Raw genomic sequence first — 14,347 nt, 5'->3', positions numbered from 1 at the left:
AGGGCAGCAGTGCCGAGCGGGGCGCGGCGGCGGTTGGACGGCGGCGGTAGAGGTAGCGCGCGGCTCGGCCCCTCCTTCGCCGCTGGCAGCACCGCGCCCCGTCCGTCCCGCCCGGCTCCCCCATGGCCCCGGCTCTCTGGGAAGCACCTCGCGTGGCCGCTTTACCGGTGCCGGAGCCCCGCTGCCGGGCGGCGGCCGCCTTCCTGCGACTCCGCTAGCGCCCCGCGCCCCGCTCACCCCTGTCTCCGGCAAAGCTCCGAGGAAAGGCGCTCCCGCGGCACGGCGCCGGCGGCGCTGAGCCGGCTCTCCGCGGCCGGACGGCGCGTCCGTGCCACCCCTCCTCCCTCTCCTCGGCGGCGCTCGGGACGACGGCGGCGGCAGCAGCTCGGCGCGACTCACCGGCGCGGATGCGGTGGGTACCAGGCGCGTCCCCCCCGGCCCGGTCCTCCCTCGCCGCCGCCTGACGCCGCTGTGCTCTCCCCACCCGCAGGCAGCCCCCCGGCGAGTGCGAGATGGCGCTCAGCGGCACGCTCCTCCCTTCCATCGCCACCTTCGCGGCGGGCGCCGCGGGCCGCGAGAAAGCGGCGCGGCCCGCGGGCCCCGGCAACGTGAGTATCGGCGTCGCGGCGGCGCGGGCCGGCCGGGCCGGGCCGGGGCGGGGGTGGTGGGGGCCGGCCGGGGCGGGCGCGGCGCGACGGCAGGCCGGGGGCTGAGCCGTGCCCTTCTCCCCGCAGAGGTGGCGGGAGGAGCTGTCGCAGCTGAAGCGGCCGCCGCCGGCTCTGGCGGCGCGGCCCGTGGAGGCGCCGCCGTCGGAGCTGGAGGCCGCCGCCGCCGCCCTGGGGCCCCGCCGCGACGCTGAGGAGTTCAACGAGCTGCTGGACTTCGACTTCATCCTCTCCAACTCCCTCATGCACCAGGAGCCCGCCGCCGCCGTGGTGGTGGCCCCCGCCGCCGCCCCGGCTCCCACCTCAAGTCCGTGCCCCACCGGGCCCTTCGCCTACCCGCTGCCCCGGCCCGAGCCCGCCGGCCTCCTCTACGGTGGCGGCGGCAGCCGCGACGGGGCCCCCGCTGCCGGGCCCGTCGCCCCCTTCAACCTGGCCGACATAACCGATGTGTCCCCCTCGGGAGGCTTCGTGGCCGAGCTCATGCGGCCCGACCTGGACCCGGTGTACTTGCCGGCGCCGACCGCACTGCCACCCCTGGGCAGCCTGCAGGGCAAGTTCGTGGTGAAGGCCGTGGGCGAATACAGCCACCCGGCGCTCAGCCCCAAGAGCGGTCCCCCGGCCGCTGCCCCACCGCCCGGCACGGAAGGCCCCGGGGCCCCCTACAGCCCCCTGCCACGGATGTGCCCCAAAATCAAGCAGGAGACTGCCCCGCCGTGCACCCTGGCCCCGCCGCCGCCGCATGGCAGCTCCCGAGGAGCTCCCCAACACGACTTCTCCCTCGGCCGGCCGCTGCCAGCCCGGACTACGCCTTCGCTGGGGCCCGAGGAAATGATGAGTGGCAGAGACTGTCTCCCAGCTGCCCCGGGGCTGAGCCACCCACCGCTGCCGCTACCCCCAGGGTACCCCCCAGCCCCCGGTTACCCCACCTTCCTGCCTGAGCAGCTACCACCCGGCACGGTCCAGTACCAAGGTGAGTCCGTGTGCTTGGGCAATAGGTATGCTGGGTGCCTGCTTTGGAGCTCACCACCTCAGTGCTCAGTCCTCCCTGTCTGCCCTCTAGAGCTCATGCCACCCGGGAGCTGCCTGCCTGAGGAGACCAAGCCTAAGAGGGGACGCCGATCATGGCCTAGGAAAAGGACAGCCACACACACCTGTGACTATGCGGGCTGTGGCAAAACCTATACCAAGAGCTCTCATCTCAAGGCACATCTGAGAACTCACACAGGTTAGTCCCAGTGCCAGGTTAGTGGGATGCCCTGGCCTGAGAGGCATGAGGTGACCCCCTCGGGCAGTGAAAAGTGGAGCTAAAAATACCGAGTCATAACCCTTCCCCTCCGCTGGGTTTGCGGGCTTTTTTGCTCCCCTCTTGCCCACATGCCTACTGTGCAGTCTTTGCCTTAATGGTTTGGCATTTTGCTTTAATGGTTCAGAATAGCAGGTGTGGGAGCGGGTGGGGTTTTTGCTGAGGCAAAGATTGTTGCTACTTTCTTGCAGTGTGGCCAGATAATTTTCAGGAAATTAGAAGTCAGCTGGGATTTGTTACTCTGGGGAGTAAGTCCCTTTTGAGAAGGGAGCAGACCTCTCAAGATAGTGCTTTCTTTGCTCATGCTTGCGCTTGTCTTTGCTGGAGTGCAAGAGTTTGTGCACCCCTGCAAGCTGCTGTTCCCTTTGAGGAAATGGTGATGGGCCCCTTGTGAGTGGCGTCTTTAGCAGTCGGCAGCACTGACAGGGTGCCCCACCTATGGGTGGAAGCACATCTTCCCCTGCACTAGCACCAAGGAGGCAGAATTTAATGTCTGATTTCCTACTGGTAGAATTTGGATAAAATCTACCAAAGTATGTGTGTTTGTGTGTGAGCCCGAGCTCAAACTTTAACCTTGCAGATGAATGTGGTGTTGCAGTATCTGAGCTTGTGAAAGCAGGTACATTGTGCACAGTTTCGCCAGAGCAGGCGTTCTGTAACAGTAATTAAATAACCTGGGAATTTGCATAATTTAAATCCCTGGATTTGTGAACTTAATTCAAAACTTTCTCCTGAAGAGGAGATGGGAAAGGGAGAAACTCCTGCTAGTGCAGTAGTTAGGCTACGTCTTCAGCTAATGCCAGTGGAGGAAAAAAAAGATGTCACTTAAGTGAAGAGCACTGCACTTACCATCTGCCCCTGAGCTGCTTAGCACTGTCTCCAGTATGTGTAGGACTGGGAGCGTGTAATTGTCAGGGAAGAAAGTGTCTTGCTGTCAGCAGTGGTTTTGTTAGAGTGAAGACAGCAAGATTGAGTTCTTAATCAGACTTAGCTAATGAAAACAGTTTCCAGCTGTTTTTTAATTCTTGGGACCTACAATTACTGAAGTACATTATGTCTGCTGAGCTATTCCTGTTTGCCGTTTGATTGTATAACATTAGCCAGCAATAATATGCTTTTATTATCTGAACTTGTGTGCTCTGAAGTAACGTGTGCAAGGCCAACAGTGAAAATTAACATTTTAGCAAGTATTTTGGTGACTATTTATAGCAGTGGTGTACCTTGAAAAGGTAGTCTTACTCTGATAGTCTTTGTAGTTACAGCTGCTTTGAGAAGTTTGTTGCGTGTTCATCTGTGTCATCCTTTCCCTTACCCAAGACAAGGGGGGTGAGTGCTTCTCGAAACAACAATGATAGAAGTGGCAGCCACGAAAAACCCCAGACTGACATAATTGTCTTTTTTTTTTCCCTTTTAAAAAAGGTGAGAAACCTTATCACTGTGACTGGGAAGGCTGTGGATGGAAGTTTGCCCGATCCGATGAACTTACTCGTCACTACAGAAAACACACAGGCCACCGCCCTTTCCAGTGCCAGCGGTGTGACAGAGCATTTTCCAGGTCAGACCACCTTGCCTTACACATGAAGAGACACTTTTAATTGGAAGCAGTGGATCTTTCCCCAGCTGCCGTAGAGATTCAGTATTTACAGCACAAGGACTGTCTTCCGCGAGATGGGGAGAACACAGTTTAAGCACTACAGATACCCAAGGTGAAGTCTTCCAAAGAGTGGAAAAGAGGGATAATTGCATACAGACACTGCAACTTGTTTTAATATAAATACATTTGAAAGAAGAGAGAAACAGCAACATCGGGGCCAATGACTGGATCTTCTATCATTCCATTTGTAAATCCAACTTGAATTATTTCCGGACTACAAAATGCCAAGGAGTGACTGGGAGTCACGGATATCAGGGTTAAACAGACTGTGTAGTTCGGAGGGTGGGGATATTACACAGGGAAATGACATTCCCTTAATTTTCTTTCAATGCAATATTAGATGTAAATGTCATCTTGTACTTTACTTTTTTCCTTCTAAAAGCCATTATGATATTAAAAGAGGAGGAAAAATTCAGGTACAGAATTATATTTTAAAAGCCTTTTTCATGGTGCTTTGTGACTGTTGGTTCTGGAGGTACCAAAAACGGAAGCCAAAGTTCTCAAACTGCTGCATATCTGACAAGGAAATATTTTTGTCTTCCGATCGCCAAATACGACCTAAATCAGGTAAATAAACCTGGTTTATCTTAAAGGAAATAACTTTATGCAGACAGTCTGTAATGCACTGTGGTTTCGATGTGCAATAGTTTGTACAACGGTTTATTCCCAAATATGCCTTAAGCAGAACAAATGTTTCTATATAGTTCTTTACATAATAAATATGTAATATAAGTTTAAGCAAACTTTTATTTTGTATATTTGTAAACTACAAAGTAAAAATGAACATTTTGTTGGAATTTGTATTTTGCATATTCAAGTGGAAAGTAAGTTTTAAATAAACCTATAATATTTTATCTGAATGACTGCTCTGATTATTACTTTTTTTTTTTGCTTGGATGTGCCCAAAGAAAGCTTACTAAGTATTTGTTAGTGATTGAGTTTCCCGAGGTGACGGGCTTGGCCAAGAAAGCTTGTAGTATCAAGACTGAAAGATAGGATTGTGCAAGTGTGGTGCTGATGTAACACATCTTTTTAGAGAAAAAAAGCTTGTATTGTAAAAGTCTGCTCTGAATATTGACTTGCCACTTTTCTCACTGGAGTGATGAAACCATAATTTCCCAGTTTTTAAGGTAACTCAGTTTGAGTTAGAGGAAATATTACTGTTAGGGACATCAGACTTTGTTTAATTAAAAAAAAATCCAGCTTCATGTTCTTGGGCTTCTCAGATAAGCTGGTGTACCTTATCACTTTCATGTGAACGAAGGAAAATGAACTGAGTAGTGTCATAAACCTGACTGCATGCGTAACACACCTTTTAACAATCAGCGACATGGAGTTTCTCTTGAAGCCTGCTCTGTCCTGGGAGTTCAGTAATTTGGCAGTGTATGGAGAGCTGAAATTCCTGCTGTAATCCTGCTGCACATGCACAACCTGAGGAGGCTGACCACGCAGAGCCTACTGATGGTACAGCTGAACACTCACCAGGATGTGCTGCTGCCGGGACCCCGGTGTGCCTGCAATTGCACGCCACTGCAGCTAAAGGCAGTCAGCCTGCTGCATGCCTCCAGTTGTTAACATTTTCTTTTCTGTTGTTGTAGTTGTCCTTAGGGACATCGTTGTTCTGGTTTCTTTACAAATGTGTAGCAATAAGATGATTTCAACATGAATGCTCAATGATTAGGACCTGTTTTTTCCTCACTACTCCCGTAAAGAGAAGAGCATTTCAGTATATAATGTGCAGTAAAACTGAATGTGGAAAACAAGTAACAGGCAGGACCCATTCACATTTTTGCAGTAGCTGAAACAAGGGTAGGCATAATCAACATTTTTTAGAAAAAAAATCATATTTTTAGATTATTTGTGTGGTGACCTGTGCCATTTCTAAGTCCAGGTAACATAATGATGCAGAAAATACTTCTCACCCCTTATCTCCCAGGCATGCTTTGTTCAACTGAAAGCTATCTTTGTTGGTTTGGTTTATAGGTAACACGGAGAGTAGGGAATGTCTTGTTTGGTTTGCAAATAGCAAGCATTTAAAGATAAATTGAAGTTATGAGTCATCCTTTATCTGAAACTTTTTTTCATGTGAAAACTTCTTACAATTAAACCGCTCAGGTTTTTTACCTCCTCTGTGGCTCTGCCTATGGATTCTGGATGAGAGATCCAAGGTCGATGTTGCAACTGGCACACACTGTGTGACTGAAACATGTCGTTCCATCTCAGTAGCACTGGATCGTGCCTGGGTAGCTGCAAGGATCACCTCTGTATGGCTGCTGTTCAGAACCTTTTGTGCCTTGCAAGGTCTGTGTCTTAATGCATCTGTCAGTACTGGAATATGATGGTTTCATCTGAGGAACTTGTTTCTTTTGCCTTTTGAGAGTTCTGTCATTCTGCAGCCTTAAGAATTTTACAAGATACTCTAGCATTTAGTAATGCATTATCTTATTCAGCCCACTTCAGTTTCTGCTCGATGACTTTATAGACCCTGAGTTTATAGTTGCATAAACAATGGCATTCTTGAAACAGGGCTTTGTTCTCTTCTCTTGCTTGATTTTTTTTTCTTTCATTTTTTTTTCCCCTGATCCTAACCAAGCTGTCCTAACATACGACTTTCTTTCCAAACCTAAACGGGTATTTAAAAATAAATGCTGCTGTTCCTTTAACCATTCCAAAATGCCACTGCTGTACTTCTGGACCAGAGCCAGCACTCGGTTTTTGCCATACAGCCTGCAGCCCATGAGAGGCAGTCCTTGTTCTTAAGGAGGTCGCTGGGGGAAATGCTGAAATGAGCAGCTGCGCCAGTTGTGCTCTGATTAAGTTAGGTAGAGCTGGAGAACAGCATGTTGTGTTCACCACCTGTCCCACTGTGTCTGGGGATTAGTCACTTGGGTGCCAGAGTGTACGCGGGTGCAGTGGAACAGCACATGTACCACAAAACATACGTGGTACAACACACGTGAAACACCAGACAGTCTTGTAAGGGTGTCTTGAAAAACGGGATTTGTTTGGTGGTACTAAAGCTGTATTCATCTGCTCAGGCTGGGGCACCTGAAAGCAGGATTTGGAGTTGCTAGGGGTGGCCTCTCTGACATGGGGTGAGCACCTCCAGAGCTTCCCTAGAGCACTGAATGGAAAAGTGGAGGACGATCTCCACAGTCAAGCTGCAGCCATCCTTAATCCTGCTCACCCCTAGCCCACATCTCTCCCCACTTAACTATGAAGATGGAGCTGTTTAAAACAAGATGACACACGTCTGCCTACGAAGCGCCAAGTATTCAAAAGTGGCATCAGAATAGAAATCTTAGAGCTGCCAGTGCTTCTGTGCACTTGTCTGCTGCATGCCACAGGCTGGAAGTTTGCAGACTGCAGGCTCGGTCCTCGGTTGTAATCCAGTACGAACGCCTTCAGCTTTCCCCTGTCACATGAGGGTGCACTTGCAAGAGACTTGCTCTTACCCCATAGAGGTTACCAGATCCTGCTGCTGCTGAAGTCAATTGCAAATCTCACAAGGATTTATATTAAGCTGATATGAATCAGTGAATTTCATTCCCCTTCTCTTTAATAAGGGGAGATCAGAGACTCCTGCGGTTAATCACCCCGAGTGTTAACGGTTCAACCGAATTAGTTTACAAAGGTTTCTTATGGGAGTGTGCTAGACGTTAGAGCTAACCTGCTTCCACCGAGGTTCCTGGCAAACACTTCAACTGCATTTGAGTGCAAGAATTTCCATATTAACCCAGTTGCAAACAGGGTTATTCCTCGGGCTTTCCTGCTTCCTGAGTGTGATTGAGTTACATGCTCTGAGGCCGCAGGAGAAGAGGAATGGGTTGCCAATGCCCAACACGGGGCTCTGCCAAGGCTCTGGATGTGGTAGGAGTGCTGGTTGGAGGAAGTAAATCCAAGGTACACTGAGCAAAACTCACATGGAGGAGAAGAGGAACGCTGCTGCCACCACTGCCACTGCATGTTGACTGCTGCTTGTCAGGATTGCTCCCCAGATTAAACAGCTGTGTGCAGGCTCAGTGGATGTGTCTTCGGAGACCAAGGAGAGAAGTGTGTACATAAAAGAGGGGAAGGCCCATCATTCACCGAAATTTAATTGAGGTCACATTGGCATAGAGCCACAGGGTAACACACCCACATTCCCTTGTCTGCTGTACACCTGAATGACTCACGTTTTGTCTGCCCTTCACTCCTGCTGTGACTTACCGGGGGAGGTTTTCATTACTGCTGTGGGCACTGCCACCAAGTGCAGAAGTCATCTCTGTGGCATGGAAGTGGGTGGTGCTGGTGTTTCCGCAGCCTTGTTCTCCACCCTGGCTGCAGATAGGTATCTGTCAGTCTCCTTTTCACCTTTGGATGCTTACCTGTGAGCCCTCAAGGCTAGAACGTTAATGGTGTGAAAGACAGGAGGGGAAAACGTGGCTTGTGCTTTATTAATGTTTATCCTATATTTAGAGCATGCAGGCCCAGAGTTTTGCAGAAGAGGAGCAGCTTTAGTGGCTGCTCACAGGAGGTATTAGGCAGCTGGACCTTTTCCCTTTGGTGATGCTTTCCAAACACTGGGAGCTGTGACTCCTTTTGTAATTGAAATGGTGATGTTCACATGGACTTGGTCAGCTCGGGGTCAGCCTTGTGACACACTTATTAACGAGACATTTTAGGGTACATGCCAAGCTCCTTTCACTCTGAAGCCTGGGTGAGCAGAGGGAGTAATCATGTGCTGCTATCACTGTAGCCATCTTCCTGCAACTCTGAAGAGTTTTGCATGGTTTTGCTTTGGGTACAGCATGCTTATTTATAAAGCACAAGCTAAGGCTTGCTTAAATCTCACCATTCAAGTTCTCAGCTATTAAACAGGCTTTATTCAACAAAATGATACAGCTTCCCTGTATTGGGGTGACTGAAGACTCTTAAATTTAGAAACAGATACCTCACAGTTACTCAGAATTGTTTCCCCTGCTGCCACAGCAGTTGGAAGTGGTCTGACAACCATCGCACCACCAGCACACAAGGGTGTATTTACTGGAAGCTTTCTCAGTGGTGTTCAGTTGTCTGTCTGTGCATGTCCTAGCGTCACTGCTGTCATGGTGGGTAGAAGTGGTGCGGAGACTGCTTTGTCCTCCCACCCCTAGAAAGGCATGGGAAGACTGCCTGATTTTGATGGTGCCTGGAAGTGGACTTGTAGTTGCCAAGTAGAAAAATTGCTTCTCCAGGCTTTTGCCACTGGCCTCCCTGAGTCCACCATGTGCTTCCTGCCACAGAGAAATCATGCAGAGAGGGCTCTGCTAACACACGTGAAAAAGGGTTTCTCAAGGTTCCTGTGTGAGCTTTGCTTTGCACATTGGCCCTCTGGGAGGGCACCATGGCATCAGTGTCATTTGATGGCCATGTCTTGCAGCACGAGGGATCTCCTAGGGGCTTAGTGTCCGTCATGGTTATGTTCCTCCTTTCCGATAAAAATTAGTATCATACGCTAATATGCTGATAACTTACAAGGGGCAATGTTAATGATGATTACTGATTCATGATGGAATTTACTTTCTGAGCTCTGGGCAAGGCTTCATTCTATGTCTAGGCTCCAAACATACTGAGTCAATAATGCTGTTGACTACTCAAGGAGGCTACCCAAAGGGATGTGTTTGCCTTTGCCCTGGGATGTACTAGGCTTGGCTGTCCTCTCACAGCTTCTGCACCAGACTTTTTCAGCTGCAGGCTCCTTCACCTGGCAAAGGGTGGCTGAATATTTTGGCCATGCAGCAGATTATTATTTTTGTTTTCTAGATACAAAAATGTTTTCAAGAGAAAAGCAAAACATTTCCCTACTTTCAGCCTTCTTGCTGCTCCAGTAAGTGCTGGTGCTTTCTTCAGCCTTAGAGAATATTACGTGGCTGCTGCCACCTGTACAAGATGTTTGACTACTTGCCTTCTGTAAACACTTTCTAACCAGCAGTTGCTTTGACAAACTTCCCATGTTCACAATGTAAAATGTACTGGCAAGGCTTCGTATGCAAAGAGACTGTCTTGTTATGGTCAAGGTAACTGGAGTTCCTCTCTCCCCACTGTGGATGAGCAGAGGGACATGGAGAAGACTGGTGGCCAGTTCAGTCCAGCCACCAGTATCCTGTCTCTGCCGCTGGCCAGAAGCCCAAACCTCTGGGGTCATCCCACCTTGCTCTCCTTGGAAAAAATCCCTTCTGAGACCTCGTGATTACAGGTTTGTTCAAGCTTCAAGCTCAGAAGCTTGAGGAGCACAGATGCCTTTCCAACCCGTATTTATTTTATGCTGTAGCTCTACAGATTCCACTTAATAAATATTTGATCCTGTTTGGTGCCTTCCTGAGCTTCTGGCTCCAGAGAGACCTTGTGGCAAGGAGTTCCACAGCTAATTATGAACTAGCCTAAAAATAGAGGTGGGGGAGAGGAGAAGAAAGTATTTCCTTTCCGTAGTTTCCAAGGCTGCTGCCTTCCAGATTCCTGCGATTTCCTCTTTTCTACACACTGCAGAGGGGAAGGATCTCACCTCCTGCTCTAAATCCACCCTGATTTTGTTGCTTACTGCCAAAGGCTGGAAAGATTGATTTTCAGTTGTTTTTCTGGGTTTTGGTGGAGTTTTGTGTGCTTGGGTTTTTTTTTTTTTGGATGAATTTAGGAAGAGAAATTAAATATGAGCTTTTTATATATGTGCATTTTTACATATGGATGAGTTAATCTAGTCTACTGTACGCTGGAAGAATGCCAGGAGAATTTAGCATAATACAGTATTTCAGTGAATATTTGAAAGATGCTTTGGCTTATTGTTTTTTTTTTTAATCTGAGAAGCCTTCACCTGTCAGTGGTGGGTTTGTTGGGTTTTTTTTTTTTTATTAAGGATGGCTGTTGCTTAACATTTTATTCAAAACAGAGAAACACCTACTTTTCAAGATTTTCTTTGGATTCGTCAGTCTTCGCAAGATGTAACACTGTTGGTTGAAATATTTTCCGCCCTGTGTACCCAAACATCCACATGGCTTGGAATTACTTGTTATTTATTTGTACACATTTATTATTAAGGCATTGTTAGTAATTGTTGGGTTTGTGTGTTTGCTGTTGTTACGTTTATTGCTATATGGAAAGGGAAGCTGACCACAGTGGTGTTTATTGGTCCAAATCTAACCTTTTCGAGATTAACTCCAGCTTTTTCTCTTTGATTACACTTTCAAATCCCTTTTTCTGCACATCTTTCCCTGACACATCCCACGTTTTGAAGAGCACATGTCAAAAACAACCCTGGCGTGCCTTTGTACTGGGTTCTGAGATTCATTCCAGGTGAGAATTAGCTTTCTAAGAAGTGATCTGGGTGTACCTTAGCTGTCTGGGAATCCGACTACTTCATTAGCAAACCAAATTCAGGTGGTTACAGGTAAATCCCCTTGGTGAGATGAGGTTAGGGTTTATGCTGATTTGGGGTTATGCAAACGAACTGCACAGGCAAATCCAAAGCATTATAAAAATAGGTAGCCCTTTGAAAAAGCTTAAGATTTGAATCTTCAGGGCCCAAAATTGGAAGCCGTGTGTGAACAAGGGAGGGAGGCAGGCAGGGGGAGGGGAGGTATGGGAGAATATGGAGCAGAGGAACCATGCAAGTATTGCCCAAACCACCGGGCAAGTGAGAGGTTTCCTCAGACTGGCTTTCTCCCAGTGCTTTATTTTGTGCTAAACATAAGGTGCCAGCATTTGCATTTAATAACTCTGCCCAAGTTAGTCATTTAAATAAGTATTGACTGCCCATGAATGCATCCCACTAGGGAGCACAGCAGCACGAGGCAGAAATCTACAAAACTCGATGTATTACCTTCCTCTAGCCCAGGAAATCACTGCAGGTTTTCCAGCCTTTCACTGCCTCCTGCTTTGCACCAGCTGGCTACTGGGAGCAAGGCGGCAGCAGAAAGACAGACTTCCCAGGACAAATGTGGTGACGCCGTGCCAGTGCTGGTGTTTCTCTTTTCCCAGCCAGAACTAAGCAGGATGCTTGTGGCTGGAGGCACACAGACCTCTGGGTGTGCTGCGCTGCTGTCTGCATGGCTCCTGAGCGAGGGATGTGAAAACAGGAGAGAGGGGTTAGGAGGAGGAAAATTTGTAGACAGATGAAATGGGTCAGCAATGCTAGAGTGACAGCTGTTCTGATTTCCTCCCCCTTCATATATAAATTAATCAAAACCAGAGCTGTTATGAGCTGGAGCAGGTGATAATTCTTTGAAGCACGCTAGACCTCCTGCTATTCCAGCTTGCTTTCTTTGCATCTCACTTGCTTTCTCTTTCTCTCTCACTCTCTTTCCCACTGTCCTGGTTTCAGTCAGAATGGAGTTAACTTCATTTGTAGCAGCGGATGGAATGCTGTGTTTGAGAGTTAAAATGGGAGCAGTGCTGATAACACCCTGATGTTTTCAGTTGCTGTCAGACAGTCAAGGACTTTCTCAGCTCTTCATATTTCTCTGTTCATGAGAAAAGAGGGGAGAAGCCAGGACAGGTGACCCAAATGAGCCAAAGAGAGTATTCCATGCCAATTACGTCCTGCCCAGGATATCGGGGGGCTGATGGGAGGAGGAGCAGGGGCGGCTCCAGGATGCACGGTTTTGGGGGGGACGGTTGGGTTCCGGGACAGCTCTGGGTGGCACGGGCTGAGTTGTGGGTTCCGTGAGAAACTGCACTGTGTATCAACAGTTTAATATATTTTTTGCTCTAAAGTCCTGTTGGCATTGTTATATTGTATCTTTCTGCTATTTTAGTAAACTATCCTTATCCCAACCCACGGGCTTTTTAGTTTCTTGCTTTTGGGGTTGTTATTTGCCCCTTCCTTTTCCCTTCCCTTGCCTCACAGGCCCCCCCCCCACCCCCCCACCCCCTCCCCCCCCGACTCTTTTCCTTTAAGGAGCAGACAGCTGCGTGGATCTCGGCTCTCAGCCGGGGTAAAACCATGACACCCACCCTCTCTTCCTTTCCTTCCTCCCTTCTTCTGTCTCTTCCTCTCTTTCTCCCTAACATCCTCCCCTCCCTCCTTCCCCTTTCTTCTCTCTCTCCTTCCCTTCCCCCCCCTTTCCTCTTTCCTCCTCCTCTTTCCCCCTCCCTCCCCTCCTTTCCTCTTCCTCTCTCTCTCTTCCCCCCCACCCTGCTCTTTGCCGTAACAGCATTTAACCTTGCCAGCTTAGTGCATAGGAGCTTGCATTTTCACCATGGAGTCAAAGTAATACTTTTTTTGAGGGGGAGCACCTCTCCCTTCGCAGCTGGATGCTGTTGATGAAGATCCAGGCTCGGGAGTCCCATGCCTTAGGTAAAATGACAAAACACCCTGATGGGCAGAGGAATTGAGAGGAAAAGATCAAAAAAGTGGCAAGATGAATCGAAATCAAACGGCAAGGGGCGGGGGGGTCTCACTCAACAGCTGGGCAAGTGCTCTCCTTGCCTGTTGGATGTAGTGAAAAAGTCAGCCCCTGTAGGGCTTCATTTCATTTCCTTTGTTGCCGTGAAGGAGACGTAACATGGGCAGGATTTTCAACTTGGGGTGTTGTGTATGTGAAAGCTCAATTTTTTCTCCAAATTCAAATCACATAAAAGTTCACCACGAGGTTCCCAGCACTCCGAATCCTTGTTATTTAGTATGCACAAGCAAGTTCTCAGGTGACAAGGATTCACAGCAGCAGCAGGAGGAAGGAGAGAGTGAAGGATGCAAATAAAGATGTGCCCACCTCGTGATTCTTCTCGAGGGTGACAAAAGGAGGGAGTCCAAATGAGCACTGGATCCTATGTCAGAAACAGGCAGTGGTGAGCATTTCTTTCTTTGAAACAAGGGACTGTGTAGAGAACTCCAGGCAGGTTTTTTTATTTGCTTGGGTTTGTTTTTCTTTTGGTCTGGGCTTGGTGGGTTTTTTCTCCATGGTCTTTTGCAGATGTCTGGTGTTGCTCTGTGTTTTTATTTATTTATAGGCATTTCTATGGCACTCATCACCATAGTGTCTGGGCAAATCTTTCCTTTCTTGTATCATGCAGTGAAATCTATACAAAATACATATGTTCTTGGCAGAGAAAAAAAAAAAAAAAAAGTTGAGCTCTGCTTTTGGAAGGGATTTGTGCCCTGCAATTAAACACTGCTTTTGTAATGCTGTATCTTTCCATGTACATGTGAGTGGGGAAAGCAGAGCCTTGTTACAGCTGCATGCTCACACATCCATTACCCTGGATTCACCGGGCTCGCAGCCCGGTGTGTGAGTAGCAGGGGTTGCAGCTGGGAAGTGGGCACTTTTGGGGTGGTTGTGTTTGACACCTCTCTGGGGACTCTGTGACGTGCTTCTGGCTTTCCCACTCAACCAGCTACCATTTGCCCTGGAAGCTGCGACAAAGCTCAAACCAGTTTGCTCCAACCCAGTGGGAACCTGAACTCAACAGAGCTCAGACCCCCACAGATGTCTCCCACAGGACCAGGTTGGGGGGAACTGCTTTTGTATAAATAGATGAGCAGATCTGAGCAGGCTACACACCAGCTAAGGTGAGGGACCTGCAGATGCTCCCTGGCTTAGGTGGGTGGCAAGTGCAGTGATGTCTGGCATGGCAGTACTTCTGGGGCCAAGTTCACACACAGATGAACAGTGGATGGTGTTTAGAATAAAGACCTGGCTCATAAGACACTGCTTCTCTTCCACAGAGAAATCATCCTGCTCCTCAGAGCTGACCAGTGACCAGCTGCTGGTA

The 14,347-nt window shown here is 48.8% G+C and overlaps 1 protein-coding gene across 1 annotated transcript; it reads left to right on the top strand.

Annotated features, from left to right (window-relative positions):
* Positions 1-407: 407 nt before the first annotated feature.
* On the top strand, positions 408-4,468 carry KLF4 (KLF transcription factor 4; the record flags this gene model as incomplete). The annotated part of the gene is given in 6 exon segments (XM_084278200.1): positions 408-442; positions 444-484; positions 487-608; positions 735-1,635; positions 1,726-1,890; positions 3,388-4,468. Coding segments are annotated over 6 exon segments (1,440 nt in total). The 3' UTR covers positions 3,564-4,468.
* Between the last annotated feature and the right edge of the window lie 9,879 nt (positions 4,469-14,347).

The sequence above is a fragment of the Gallinula chloropus genome, assembly GCF_964237585.1.
Source record: "Gallinula chloropus genome assembly, chromosome: Z".
In the NCBI taxonomy this organism is placed as follows: domain Eukaryota; kingdom Metazoa; phylum Chordata; class Aves; order Gruiformes; family Rallidae; genus Gallinula; species Gallinula chloropus.
Note: the sequence above shows the minus strand (reverse complement) of the source record. Positions and strands in the feature narration are given on the sequence as shown.